This window comes from Podarcis filfolensis (assembly GCF_964270895.1).
Source record: "Podarcis filfolensis genome assembly, chromosome: 12".
Classification (NCBI taxonomy): domain Eukaryota; kingdom Metazoa; phylum Chordata; class Lepidosauria; order Squamata; family Lacertidae; genus Podarcis; species Podarcis filfolensis.
The window spans coordinates 32675356-32689823 of record NC_139614.1 but is presented as its reverse complement, the minus strand read 5'-3'; the positions used below and the strand labels follow the sequence as shown (position 1 = coordinate 32689823).

The window sequence follows — 14468 nt, the reverse complement described above, 5'->3', positions numbered from 1 at the left end:
TCAAAATCTGGAAATCATGTCTTTAGCAAATTCTGCCCCTGAAATGTCCACTATCTTAGAAGGCCCAAAATCCTGTTGTTCTGAGGGTTGTTATTAACATATTTCATGTCCTTTCAAAGGCTAATTGGGCTGTAAGAATAGGTTTTCCTTAAGACAAACTAAAATGCACCCTGGTCAAGTAGGGATCTGCACCTAGGTCTCTTCAGGGATGTGGTGGTAAGCTAGCTTTGTCATTGGAGATCACCACCACCACCACCACCAACATTTGACACTTGGGCTAAAAATCAGTTTTTAGAAGTTGTCTATCAGAATTTGTCTTTTTATTTTTCTTTCCTTTTTTGGTGAAATTTGGAAATGCCATCCAGCAGTTATAATTCTAGTCTTACTTCTGTGTTTGAAGGCATGTCATCCTCTTTTGGGGTATTACAGCAGCTCCACTGCTCTCTTGGCATCTGTAGGTCTAGATGTCGCTGCTAGAATGTGAGCCAATGAAGTCAAATGTGACTGTTGGTTTTTCTGGGCAATTGTCCACTTATAAATATATGTTGAATTTGATAGCATGGTGGTCACTGTTCTGAGTCTGTTCAGCAAAACTTTCATCCTGCACTGGGTCCCGGGTACCACTAAAGATTAAGCCCAGGGTCACTCTACTTAGTTCTATGACCATCTGTTTTAGGATATGGTTTTTTTTGGGGGGACGTAAGGGTTTATGTATATAGTGTTTAAGGTGACCACTTAACCAATCACCAAAAAGAGGACAAAATATTATAGATCTGAAAAACAAAACAGACATGCTTGTTTATATGTATAGATGCACATTTAAAATTACTGTGTGCTTGCTCAGTCTTCTGTCTAGGTGCTAACTGTTAAAGGGCAACTTCAAGATCCTCTGCTCTCTCTACTTATCATTCATTATTTTTAAACTTAACTTTAACTTTATAATTTATTTTACTGAAGCTGTTACATAGAGGATTCTTTCAAAGGCAAGCCTGTCCCTAATGGTGTTCCATATTATATTTACAATTTCAGTGCTCAAACTATTTCCAGTGGCACACTTTAAAATATTAACCCACCTCCACATTTCAGTTTTCCATTTTCTGTCACCTTTCTTATGTACGCACTTACTGTGAGTATAATAATTAAGTCTCAAAATTGTTGGAAATCTCTAAAGTCATAAACTGGAGAATTTTGTAGTTTGTAGTCTGAAAGAGTGGAAAGAACCTTAGTTCTTGCTGAGAGAGCTGATACGTCTTTATTGGAGAAATTGTTGGTTTTAATGTGTTTGCCCTTACATTTTAATCATTGCTAACACATTGATATCACACTCCATAAACCTCTAAATTGATTTGACCTTCCAATGGCACCATCGCTCCCAGGCCTCATTATTGGAAAGCAGTACCTCAGTTAAAGTGCGATTGTCAAGGCAAAACAGCAAAAGCATGCTTTTTGCATGGCCATCAAGTGTGGTGTTTCAGTACTTTAGATTGTTTTACAGATTAACTAAACAGTTTGATTGCACTTCAAAATGCATCAAAGCTAACGTTATGTGAATCTGTTTTTTATTTTCCCCATGATATATATCTGTTCAGCTAGACCTTTGGAGGCAATTACTTTCATTAATGTTATAAAGTTTTTAGTTTTTTCCGCAAGCTGTATTTTATTAATGAATGGTTTAAATATGGTATATTGTTGTTCAATGTTGAATGTATATGTTGAAAAGCATTATAAGATCACTATGTGTGTGATATTTGGTAGTCTAGAAATTTTGTCAATAAGACTTCCGGAGGCGGCGCGACCGGTAATGGCTGCCTTCTCCGAGTAAGGAGAAGGGAGCTCCGCTGTAAACGGGTCGTCCGCTACGGCGAAGCGGAGACCCATTCAGGAAAACCACAGGTGGCAGAAGCCTGTGGTCTCGGGACCCGGCGGGCGCCAGAAGCAGCCCCCAAAACGCTGAAGGGACCCCGTAAGGGGCTCCGGATCGCGGAGGGGGTAGCGGCGCTGTGGGTCGTTGCGCAAACAGCGAAGTGAAGCCGCGTTGCTGTTGCCGGTCAGCGCTGTCCTTTCTTCCTGCAACTTTTCTGAACTTTGGAAACTACAACCCGTGAGTAAATTTGGACATTGAAAACTTTCTGAAACTTTTGTCAACTTTCTGAAACTTTTTGAGAACTTTATGAAACTTTTAAAACTTTTTTAAAAAAAAAGTTGAAATCTGGCTGAAAACGGAGTGAGGATAAGCAGGAAGCCCATCTCCCGCTATACTGAACTTTAAGCAAAGAGCAGGAGGAGTGGAGACAAAAAGTTATGCGTTAACCAAATGCTGGCACCCTGTTAAAGCAGTTTTCTGAGTGAAAGACTTTGAGCTATTGACTTTTGCTGGTCATATTCGGGGTGCATTGATATCCTTCTTCTGTGGCACCAGTGGATTATAAAATAAATAAGAATCTCTGGTGCTGGAGCTGCCTGGATGAGCACCAGTTTGCAACTTTGGATACATTGAATTCAGGTTTTGAAACATTCTGAGTTGGAACTGGATACTTTGAAACTGTTGCAGTCAAGGCACTGTAAGAAACACTGTTTTGCTTTAAGTTTTACTCTGCTAAAAATAATACATTGTGGAGGCGATAGACATGGATTTAAATTTATAAGTTTAACTTGGATTTGATCTTTTCCCTGAAGACGTATTAAGCTCCCTCTAGAGGATTTTGGACTTACAGCAGTGACTTTGTTTTACTTTCCCTTTCCCGGCCTCTGTTTGACTATTGTATCTGGGACTCTGCTTTCTCATGGGAACAACTTGGATTGACCTTGGATTACAGATAACTTTGGAATGAGTGGCGCAAGGAGAAGAGGAAGGACTAAACAAACAACTCTAACTTTATCTGCAGCCTCACAGCGTAGATCTTCTGTGCCGGCCTTGCCTTCCACTTTGCCTCCAGACATAGAGGCGGCCTCCCTAATACAGGCAGGGGAGGGTGAGACAGAGGAGCTGCACCTGGGAGATATGGCTTCAGGGACAAGTAGCTCTGTCTTGGAGAAAATTTTGGAGAAACTGGAGGCTCTGGACAAGAAGGCTGATTTGCATACAGCTAAAATTGAACAGAACACAGAAAGCTTGAATAAGCTGACTGGACAAGTTGCACAGAATGCCCAGTCTATTGGAGAATTAAAGGAGGCTGTAGGTGAAAATCGTAAACTGGCTGAAGATACTAGTCAAAGATTGGAAGAACTTGAGAAAGAAGTAAGACCACTCAGCAAACAAGTTGGAGAACATCAGATTTACTTTTTGATGACAGAACTGCGAAACAGGGAGACCAACTTGAGGATACGGTCAATACCAGAGGTGGAAGAAGATAATTTTATTGAATTTCTAACTAAGGAATTTGCCAAGTTTTGGAAGTTAGAGGAAAAAGACTTTAAAATTGTATCTGCTTTCAGGCTTGGCAGAGTCAGAAGGACAGAGAAGCCCAGAGATTGTTTGATAACACTGAGATCAAAGGAGGAAAGGGACAAGATTTTGGGCCTGCACTACGAAAAGTCACTAGACATTTTGGGCAAGAGAATTGAAATCTACAAGGACATTCCTAAGCAGTTGCTGGACCTTAGATCTAACTACACGGAATTGGCAAGACTGTTGAGAAGCAACGTAATTATCTTCAGGTGGGAGTTTCCACAAGGATTATCCTTTACCTACAGAGGGAGAAAGATCAAAATCAAAACAGTGGAAGATAGAGACAAGTTTTTGGGAGCACACGGAGAAGACCTCCACAAAGGACTTGGATTGCCAGCGCCAGAACTTCCAGGGGAGCCCGCCCCCTCGGATCCTCAAGGACCGGAGAACAAGGTACCACCCCAGAAAGAATAACCAGACCTATCCAGGATGTCTCTGCAGCTTTTGAGCTGGAACATAAATGGCTGTAACAGTCCCGAAAAAAGGTCTAAAATTTTTCATATTTTAAAAAAGGAACAATTGGACATTATATGCTTACAAGAAACACATGTGATTAGGCTCCATAGAAAGGTGTTAATAAATAAAAGGCTTGGTCAAGAATTTATATCATCGGATACAGTTAAAAAGAGAGGTGTAGTGATCTATGCAAAAGAGAGCCTTTCACCAAAATTTCTCTTTAAAGATGAAAGTGGAAGAATCCTCGCAATAGAAGTACAGTATCAAGGAGAAAAAATTTTGATATTAGGAATTTATGCTCCAAATGAAGGAAAATCGGATTTTTATAAGAAGTTGCACGAGACCATGCTGGATTATCTGGATTACAACAACGTCATCATGATGGGGGACATGAACGGGGTCGTATCAACAAATATGGATAAGTCACAGAACCAGAACATTACTAAAGAGGGAAGACTACCTAAGACCTTTTTTGAAATGACTGACAATATGGACTGGGTTGACATCTGGAGAGTTAGAAACCCCCTGGGAAGAGAAGGAACATTCTTTTCTGAAGCTCAACTGACTTGGACACGAATCGACCAAATATGGATAACTAGAAGTCTGGCACCTAAGGTGAGGAAGGTGGAAATCTGCCCCAAAACATGCTCCGACCATAACGCCTTGAGAATGGATATGACATTGATCCCAATCGGCTCCTTTAGATGGAAGATGAATGATGGCCTGTTTAGAGACCAAAGAATTGTAAAGAAGGCCCAAAAAACCTTAAAGGACTATTTTGAGATTAATTTGAACACTACGGTGGAAAAAAGAACTATCTGGGATGCAAGTAAAGCTGTGATGAGAGGGTTCTTGATTCAACAGAATTCCTTAAAGAAAAGACTGCAAAATGAAAAGAAAGATAAAATTCTGGAAAGTATCAAAGAGTTGGAGAAGAAGTTAAGATCTAACCCGAAGTCCCAACCGATTCTGAGAGAAATTAAACTTTATCAGGCGCAATATTCCAAGCTGATAAATCAGGAAATAGAATGGAAGATTAAAACAATGAAACAAAAAACTTTTGAATCGGCAAATAAATGTGGGAAACTGCTAGCTTGGCAGTTGAAAAGGAGACAAAGATTAAATACAGTAACAAACTTAGAGGTTGAAGGAAGGAACATTCAGAACCCGGGAGAGATTAGAAAGTGCTTCCAGAGGTATTTTAAAAAGTTATATACTCAAGGGCCACAAGATGAAATAGAGATTACACAATTTTTGGAGAGAAATGGATTAGCAAAGCTGTCAGAAGAAAATAGAACAATTTTAAATGGCAAAATAACACGACAAGAGATTGAACAGGCCATCCTGAGTCTGAAACAGGGCAAATCACCAGGGCCAGATGGACTGACCTCTAACTACTATAAGACATTGAAGGATTATTTGATACAACCTTTGTTGGAGGTCAGTAATGAAATAATGGAGGGGAAGAAGGCGCCTGAATCGTGGAAAGAAGCATTTATCACATTGATTCCAAAGTCAGAAACTGAAAAGACACAACTCAAGAATTACCGTCCCATCTCCCTTTTAAATGTGGATTACAAAATATTTGCAGATGTTTTGGCACGAAGATTTAAGAAAGTTTTAAGTGAGATAATCCATAAAGACCAGGCAGGCTTTCTCCCGGGCAGACATATGTTTACTAACACAAGGAACATCATAGACATATTGGAACTTTTACAAACAAACATAAACACTAAAGCAGTTTTAATTTTTATAGACGCGGAGAAAGCCTTTGACAACATATCTTGGAAATTTATGAAGGGGAATTTAAAAGAAATGGGAGTGGGACGGGGGTTTGAGAACGGGATTGAGGCAATATATTCAGAACAAAAGGCTAAACTGATAGTTAACAATGTGGTTACAGAAGAGTTTAAAATTGAAAAAGGTACACGACAAGGCTGCCCGATTTCCCCATTACTGTTTATTTCGGTTCTGGAAGTGCTCCTGAATATGATTAGGGGGGACCGGTTGGTGGAAGGGATTCAGGTCGGAGCGAAACAATATAAACTTAAAGCTTTTGCAGATGACCTAGTTCTGACATTACAGGAGCCGGAGTCTAGTTTGAAAAGAGTACTACAACTGATTCAAAACTTTGGTCGAGTGGCAGGATTTAAGTTAAATAAGCAAAAAACTAAAGTTTTGGGGAAAAACGTGACAGATATTGAGTTGGAACAGCTTCAGAAAGAGACAGAACTAAATGTGGTTAAAAAAGTTAAATACCTAGGGGTAAACATAACAGCAAAAAATCTGAGTTTATTTAAAGATAATTATGAAAAATGTTGGTCAGAGATTAAGAGAGACTTGGATAGTTGGTCAAGACTAAAACTTTCTTTGTTAGGCCGAATAGCTGCCATCAAGATGAATGTATTGCCAAAAATGTTATTTTTGTTTCAGACACTGCAGATTGTAGACAAGACAGAGTGCTTCCGGAAGTGGCAGAAAGATATTTCTAAATTTGTCTGGCAGGGCAAAAAGCCCAGAATCAAATTTAAAATATTAACAGATGCGAAAGAAAGAGGGGGCTTTGCCCTGCCAGATTTAAAGTTGTATTATGAAGCTGCAGCTTTCTGCTGGTTAAAAGATTGGTTACTTCTTGAAGATACGGATGTCTTGGATTTGGAAGGTTTTAATAATGCGTTTGGATGGCATGCATATTTATGGTATGATAAAGCTAAGATAAATAAGGCCTTCAAGAACCATATTGTCAGAAAATCAGTTTTTAATGTCTGGACAAAATATAAAGACTTACTGGAGAATAAAACTCCGAGGTGGCTGTCACCCCTGGAGGCTAAGGCTCGGAAAAGAGCCAATATGGAGGCCAACTGGCCAAAATATTGGGAGATAATAGAAAAGGATGGTGACAACTGGAAATTGCAGAGTTTAGAAAAGATGAGAGACAAAGTGCGAGACTGGTTACACTATGCTCAGATTAAAGAAGTGTTTAAAAATGACAAAAAGCTAGGATTCCAAGTGGAAAAGTCAAAGTTAGAAACTGAACTGTTAGAACCTAAGACTAAGGTACTTTCAAGAATGTATAACTTGCTGCTGAAATGGAACACACATGACGAAATGGTAAAATCAACAATGATAAAATGGGCGCAGGATATTGGGTATAATATTATGTTTGAAGATTGGGAAAGGTTGTGGACCTCTGGGCTGAACTTCACTGCATGTAATGCGTTGAAGGAAAATGTGATGAAAATGATGTATAGATGGTACATGACCCCTGTTAAACTGGCTAAAATATACCATTCGTCTGATAGCAAATGTTGGAAATGTAAGGAAAATGAAGGAACATTTTTTCACCTCTGGTGGACCTGCCCTAGAGTGAAGGCCTTTTGGGAGAAGATATATAATGAATTAAAAAAGGTGTTTAAATACACCTTTACTAAGAAATCAGAGGCCTTTCTCCTGGGTATTGTCGGCCAGAGTGTGTTAAAAAAGGACAGAACATTCTTTTTGTACGCAACAACAGCAGCAAGAATATTAATTGCCAAGAATTGGAAAACTCAGGAGCTACCCACTGTGGAAGAATGGCAGATGCAACTGATGGACTATATGCAATTAGCCGAGATGACCGGCAGAATTCGAGACCAGGGAGAAGAAAGGATGGAAGAAGACTGGAGGAAATTTAAGATTTATTTACAAAAATATTGTAATTTGGCTGAGTGCTGAATTGGATGCCAGTGCAGACAATTGTCTACCATTAAATTAGATTTAAGGCTGAATTATATGTCAAACCAAATTAAGATTATTAATTAAGATGAGTTAAATGATAATTTGTTTGAAATTAATTTAATGATGATGTAAGTGTATGCGGGAGGTGTGGGGGAGTCCCATGTAACAATTGAGAGATGTTAAATGGACAATGATAAGTGGTGCTTATCTAATATATGCTTTATTTGAAAACTTCAATAAATATATTATAAAAAAAAAATAGAAATTTTGTCAATAAATATAAAAGCAAGTAGGCTTCTATATGTGTAGCATCTCTTCCAATGTTGTCTGAATTGTCTGTGTGTTTCCCTTTTTGGAACTCTTTTGACCATCCTTTCCCTTACCAGTGGGACATCCTGATTATTTTCAGAGTTTCCCATAAAATTGTTTTGGAGGCATCCTAAGCCACTTTGTCATTGCTCTAAATACCAAACTTACTGGCAATTCGAACCTCACTTTGTCCAGGCATACCAGCGGTGCCTTACTTGAGTTCAACTCAACATTTATAAGATTTCTCATTGATGATCACACAGAAACAAGGCCACTTCACTAAATGAAGAACTGGAATTTGGCAACAACATAATATTCTCACAATATTGAAGTTAACATACAAGGTACAAGGTATACAGCGGTGTATTCTAACATAACATTGTACAATATTTGTTCTATATAAATAGTATTCCACCAAACAGGAAGTTTTGTTGATTTGTCTTTACTGTGTGGCTTGCCATTTTTTCAGACTGATGACTTGAAATAAAAAAACCTAGGTGTGACATAATTGAAATTTTACAACTTTGCTTCAGTACTGCAGAGCACTTCACATATGCACTCCTGCGCAGGTGGAGTAGGTTTTTAGTGGATATGGTTAAGCTGCTTTGTGGGGAAAGTTCCTCGAAAAGTGATCTATGTATAAATAAATATGGCCTATTATGTTCTCAGTTAAAATAAACTTTGATGATTCCTAGGATCCCGAGCAACCTCCCTGTACTGGGAGGTGAGAAAGCTATTTTTATAATGTATAATCTAAAATTTAAGATTTATACTAGCCAGCTTCATTTCATTGTTTAAAAATACAATGTGTCAAAAATGCCATCTGAAGCGTTATTTTTTCCTAATTTATTTCTGTACTTGTTACCCTTGTATTTCCTCAGTTTCTTTCAGAAATTAACAATATACTATCATGTGAACAGGCAGAGAGGAAAGGACATTTAATTAAATATTCAGCTTCAGTAACATGACATTTCTGTACTTTCATGTTGCCCTTTGGTTTATTCAGTAATCATATTCCATAAATTCATACAGGTGCTGTGTTGATAGCTAATTAGGAACTACTTCATGCCGGTATATTGATTCTGAGATTTTTTAATGGTATAATATTCCTACACAAACAAGAGGACATCACTGTTTGCAAATAGCTTAACGGCTGGGTGAAGTAAAATGTTTGTGTTATGTCTATGATATATTGCAATTATCTTGTCATGTAATAATAACCTTACGACTGTTTTTACAAAAGATTTGCTACTGAAGAGTAGCCTTAATATCTGGCATGCTGAGGTGAAATCAGTAAAAAGAAACTCACAATTTTGCCAGCATGCAAACCTAGTATTTGATGTAGTCCTCTGACAAGTGACTTTCATATGAGATTTGAAATTATAAGAAAATACAAAGTGCACAGTGAGTTCCTGTATATATTAGCATACTGAGAACATATCTAATCCCACAGTTAGCCTATCTTTAGAAGTATTGTGAATAAGTTAAAATTCCCTCTTTGGTCACATTTTGAGTTTTTGAAAATAAACTCTTGTATCAAATATTTGAGAATAAAAGCCTTTGGGATTTATATATTTTTGATATCCTATTTCCACTACTTTCATATATATTTTTTGTCCCAGCACTGTGTTCTTCTCCTTTCCTCTTCTCCATATGCTGTTGTTTTCTTTAATTAGTGAAGATACACATCTGTCTTCAGGCTACCACCTAATCTCTAAGGCCATATGGGTAAACAGAATATAATTGTGGCTTTATAGGGATTGACTCTACTGTTTGTAGTTATTGTTAAGGATTGTTAAAGCAGGTGAATAGAGTTGGATGCAGGGAAATGGATGTTTCTTACCTCTACATATTAAACATTGCTTAAAAATAAATTCTGGTATTTTAAAATCACACCTGTAGCAAAGCTGCCAAGGAAGTGTTTTACCCTGCTTTTTTTGTGAAGGAAGCCAGTGCTCTGCATGGAAGTATTAATAAAGACAATGTTTTTCCCCCTCTCTTTCAGTTATTTTTATTTCAATTGCTGCGAGGACTTTCGTACATCCACCAGCGTTACATTTTGCACAGGGACCTGAAACCCCAAAATCTTCTGATCAGTGACACTGGGGAGTTGAAGCTGGCAGATTTTGGTAGGAAAGCTATTAATTAAAAGATTGTCTTATAATGATGTGGGAAGTGTTTCAGCTGTCTTACTCTTAGTCACAAGCTGACTCTGGACACAGTGATGATTGATAAAATAAAATTCATAGAAATACTTCATATCCTGCTGAATGACAAGAGTATGGAAAGAAGTAACCTGTCTCAGTACTAGCTAGAAAGTTTGAAATCCTACAGTTTACAGCTGAGTACAGTCTTTCTTATTAGCATGGTATTTAACTTGAAGGAAATTATTTGTTATTGCAAGTAAGTAATATTTTCTCCATACAGTTATGGGTTCAGGAAGACACTGAAGCATTTTATGCATATTTAGGATGTTTCTTGGTCGCTTCTTAATTGAAAGACTAGTCTCCAGCAGCATACTTTCATGCTGTCAATGGAGTGTTGAGTCTTCCCATTATTATTCTACATTGTGTTTAATGAAAATCTGTAGTTAGACTTGGGTAGAAAAGAGAAGATAAATGTTTTTAATTGAAGTTATATTATTTCCTTATACTGTATCACAATATTTTGAAATTGAATACAAGATGAGTTGACTTTTTTAGTGAAAACTATAATAAAAATTTAAACTACCAGATAAAGCTATATAGGGTCATGATCCCACATTGCCATAATGAGAAATAGTAAAGCAAATCTGTCTCTTCAGAAGTATTAATATTACAAAGTTATATGCAAAGTTGCTCTTCCACCAAAGACATCAAATGATTTTGCTGCTCTTGGAATATATTGCTCTCATGTTTCTATTTTCTTAGAAGGTTGTTGCACAAGGATTATTGTGAAGCTATTATCCTTATTATGCACACAAGAAATAGAAATGTAAATGTAGCTGGTTGATTTCAGCAGATAGGATGTCAGTAAAGAACCTGCTTTTCTTCTGGAGAAGGCTTATTTTTTCAGAGTAATAAATACAAAATCACTAAAGACCTTTCAAACCTGAAGAGAAGGCCTTCAGATCTGGTACCACAAGTTTATAAAAGTCAACAGTGCAACTCACAGTTTTAATTCAGTATCCCAGGGACACTTCATCTCCTCTGAGCTAAAAAAAAAATCATACTCAGAGCTTAGACCTTTGGAAAACCATTGTTTTTGTATTAAAAAATTACAAAATTCTCATGTTTGCTGGCATATTGTGTTGTAGCTGATGGATTTGTAAATATAGATAATAATCTCCCACCAAAGAAAAAGTTCAGGGCTGTGTTTACTACCATACAGCAGCACTCTAAAATATCATTTATGAAGGTGAATCTATTTATCAAAGACAATGAAAATACAGATGGGATTTTTAATAAAATTAAAAATTGAAGAAAGCATGAGAAAAATTGAAGGCCACGTTTGGTGTGCTTTTTGGAAATAATTGTTTCACAAAGGAGAGCAGTCGTGTGTGTGTAGAATCCCATCACTGATCTACCACCAAAGTCCTGTGGGATAGGGTGGAAGATTCTGGAAGTGGCCTTTTCCTCTCTCCCTGCCCTCACTGAAGTGTTTTTATTTTCCCTGCTACTACTATGCCATCTTCAATGATGGAGTTGTTCAGAGCCATTTGGGGAGATATGTCTGGAAAACAAAGGGACTTGGGAGCCTGCAACCTGCAGCTTCCTCTGAGGTGTCACCAACATGTCCCATATCTGGGCCCATCACCAGCAGAGCACCTCTGGCTGACCAGTGATTGGTAGACCTTTCCAGCACCTCAGCAAGGAAAGCTCCAGTGGTGAGCCTCCCTGCCCACCCACACAGTGGGATGTTGGCAACTTCCATTGGCCATAGCATGATATACATAGAAATAATGGCTAATGCAATAAAATCTACTCAACACAACTTCCATTGGCCATTCATCTGCCCTTCCCAGAAGATTAGGATTGCTTGGTAAGAAAAGTGGTATTTTTTCCTTTTTATTACAAGGCGCTGTGGGTTAAACCACAGAGCCTAGGACTTGCTGATCAGAAGGTTGGCGGTTTGAATCCCCGTGACGGGGTGAGCTCCCGTTGCTCAGTCCCTGCTCCTGCCAACCTAGCAGTTCGAAAGCACGTCAAAGTGCAAGTAGATAAATAGGTACCGCTCCGGTGGGAAGGTAAACAGCGTTTCCGTGCACTGCTCTGGTTCGCCAGAAGCGGCTTCGTCATGCTGGCCACATGAGCCGGAAGCTGTACGCCAACTCCCTTGGCCAATAAAGCAAGATGAGCACCGCAACCCCAGAGTCGGCCACGACTGGACCTAGTGGTCAGGGGTCCCTTTATCTTTACCTTTAAGTTGAAATTCTAAAGGTTTTTAAAATATGGCACGAGTTCTCCCTGTTACAGTTAAATGAGAAGTAAATTGAGCTGATTTGGGTGTGAATTTGATATACTTTATCTATTTCCCAAAGCAAAGCTAATGTGCTGGCTGTAGCCAGCAAATAAAACTAATATTTTAAGTTAACTAATCGCACAGTGAAACTTGAACTGCAGAGCTAACTGCCTTTGACCTTTCTTCACATTTTTTTACTTGATTGTTTATAGATTTAAAGTCTCCAGTGCTTTTGCATAAGGTTGCTATTTTGGATCGTAGAGCAGATTGAGAATTATAAACTTTTTAGAGATCTTTTGTTGGAATGGGGGCATGATGGAATGTTGCAATAAAGGAAGTGGCTCATTTTTGTTTCAGTACAGTGTATTTAAAATTATGCTGAGTAAGAGGAGAATGTAAAATGCAACATGTATCCATGAAGGTAGTGGTTTTTAAAAAATAGATTACAGCATTCTTGATCCTAACAAGCTACATGACTAGTAACTTTGCAGTAAATATTTATATAAAATATGGTGTTTTCTTATGAAGCAATTTTAACAAGCCACCCTAACTGCTTTTCTAGTAGAAGTATGCATCTAATTCCAGTCACATCTGGCCATAAGTTTCATGTGGTGACAATATTTGTTTATTCATTCATATAAAATCTTCTGTCCTACCCTTTTGGTGCCTTTGTGCCACTCAAGGTGAGCTGCAATAATATAAAATCACAGTGCAATAAAAATATATTAAACTATAAAGAATCAAGCAATAAAAATACATAAAATACACACCAGGTAAAACACACATCAAAGTCAAGTTAAAAGCAGCAGCCGCAGGTAAAAATGACCTTAACTGGTTAAAGCTGGCCAAAATAAAATAATAAATTAATGCACCATTAGCAAACTATTCCCATTCCCCCAAAAACATAAAAAACACTCCTGTTGCAATATGTCAGTGTACTTAAGAATTCCACTGGGCAAGGGTGTAGGAAGAAGGAAGTTGGACTTGGCTGTCCTGGCACAAAATGATTGTTTTATTGATGTGTGTCTATGAGTGTTTGTGGCTGAAGTGAGCCAAAACACGAGGGCGGCTTACATTTTCCATTGTTTATTTAGATTAATAGATTGGCTGGCTGGTATTTCTTGAGCCTGGCAATTCCCAGTTGTTCTTTCTCCTCCAGACATGTCATGTAGAGGAACAGCAACTTGTCATGCTGATAGAATTCTGATGAAAAGAAATACAGATGAGAAGGAAAAAGAGGTTGAAGTTCTGGAAGCCAAACCTGCATTTTGGATTTGTGCAGTTATTGTTGAGCACAGATGCCTGCTGTGTAGGCGCTACTTGTAACTGGTACTTTATTTTATTTTGTAAAAGATGGTTGTACTAGTTATTTTAGGCCTTGGCTGCAATCTCAGTAGCAGTTTGTGGCTGCAAATAATATACAGGCACTTGAAAAACAGGCTCTACAAAGCAGAAGTACATCAGTGAGAAACTGGGACTGTGCCCAAAGAATATTGTTGGCCTCGCTGTAATAGCTAGAAAGGGTAGAGTTTTAACATTGCCACAGATAATTTAAGCTCTGCATTTAAGAGATTTTTCTACAGTCTTCATGCTCTGCTAGTTTTCCTTTAGCCTTTTGAACTGGGATTATTTAGCAGCATCACCTTTAACCCTCAGTCAGACTTCCAGGTATGAATACAACTTGAGAAGATTTCGTAAAGTTCTTCAAACATTTCTACTGAGATGAGGAACTTGGACAGGAAGCTGTGTTAACAAAATGCCTATCTTGTATTAAGGATTGATTGATTGATTGATTGATTGATTGATTGATTGATTGCTGAAGGTGGTAAGCATGGTTCTTCTCTCCATTTCATCCTCACAACAACTCTGTGAGCTAGGTTGGGCTAAGAGATGGTGACTGGCACAAGGTCACCCAGTGAGTTTCATGGCTGAGTGGGGATTCGAACCCTGGTCTCCCAGGTCATAGTCCAGCACTCTAACTGTTACATAATAATTCTTATATTGTATATCGCATGAGCACCTTTTCTACTTCTGTTCTTCAGATAGTAGTAATCAAGGATCAAAACGTACACTGTGCCTTAAAATTGCAAACTAGTTC

General features: G+C 38.1%; 1 protein-coding gene across 6 annotated transcripts in view; it reads left to right on the top strand.

Moving 5' to 3' along the window:
* CDK14 (cyclin dependent kinase 14) overlaps positions 1 to 14468 on the top strand; it is a 223932-nt gene that overhangs the window by 108385 nt on the left and 101079 nt on the right. For all 6 annotated transcript variants that reach the window (XM_083578781.1, XM_083578782.1, XM_083578783.1 and 3 more), the window contains one exon: positions 9936 to 10059. In XM_083578781.1, the coding sequence (XP_083434907.1) occupies positions 9936 to 10059 (124 nt within the window). The remainder of the gene's footprint in view (positions 1 to 9935; positions 10060 to 14468) is intronic.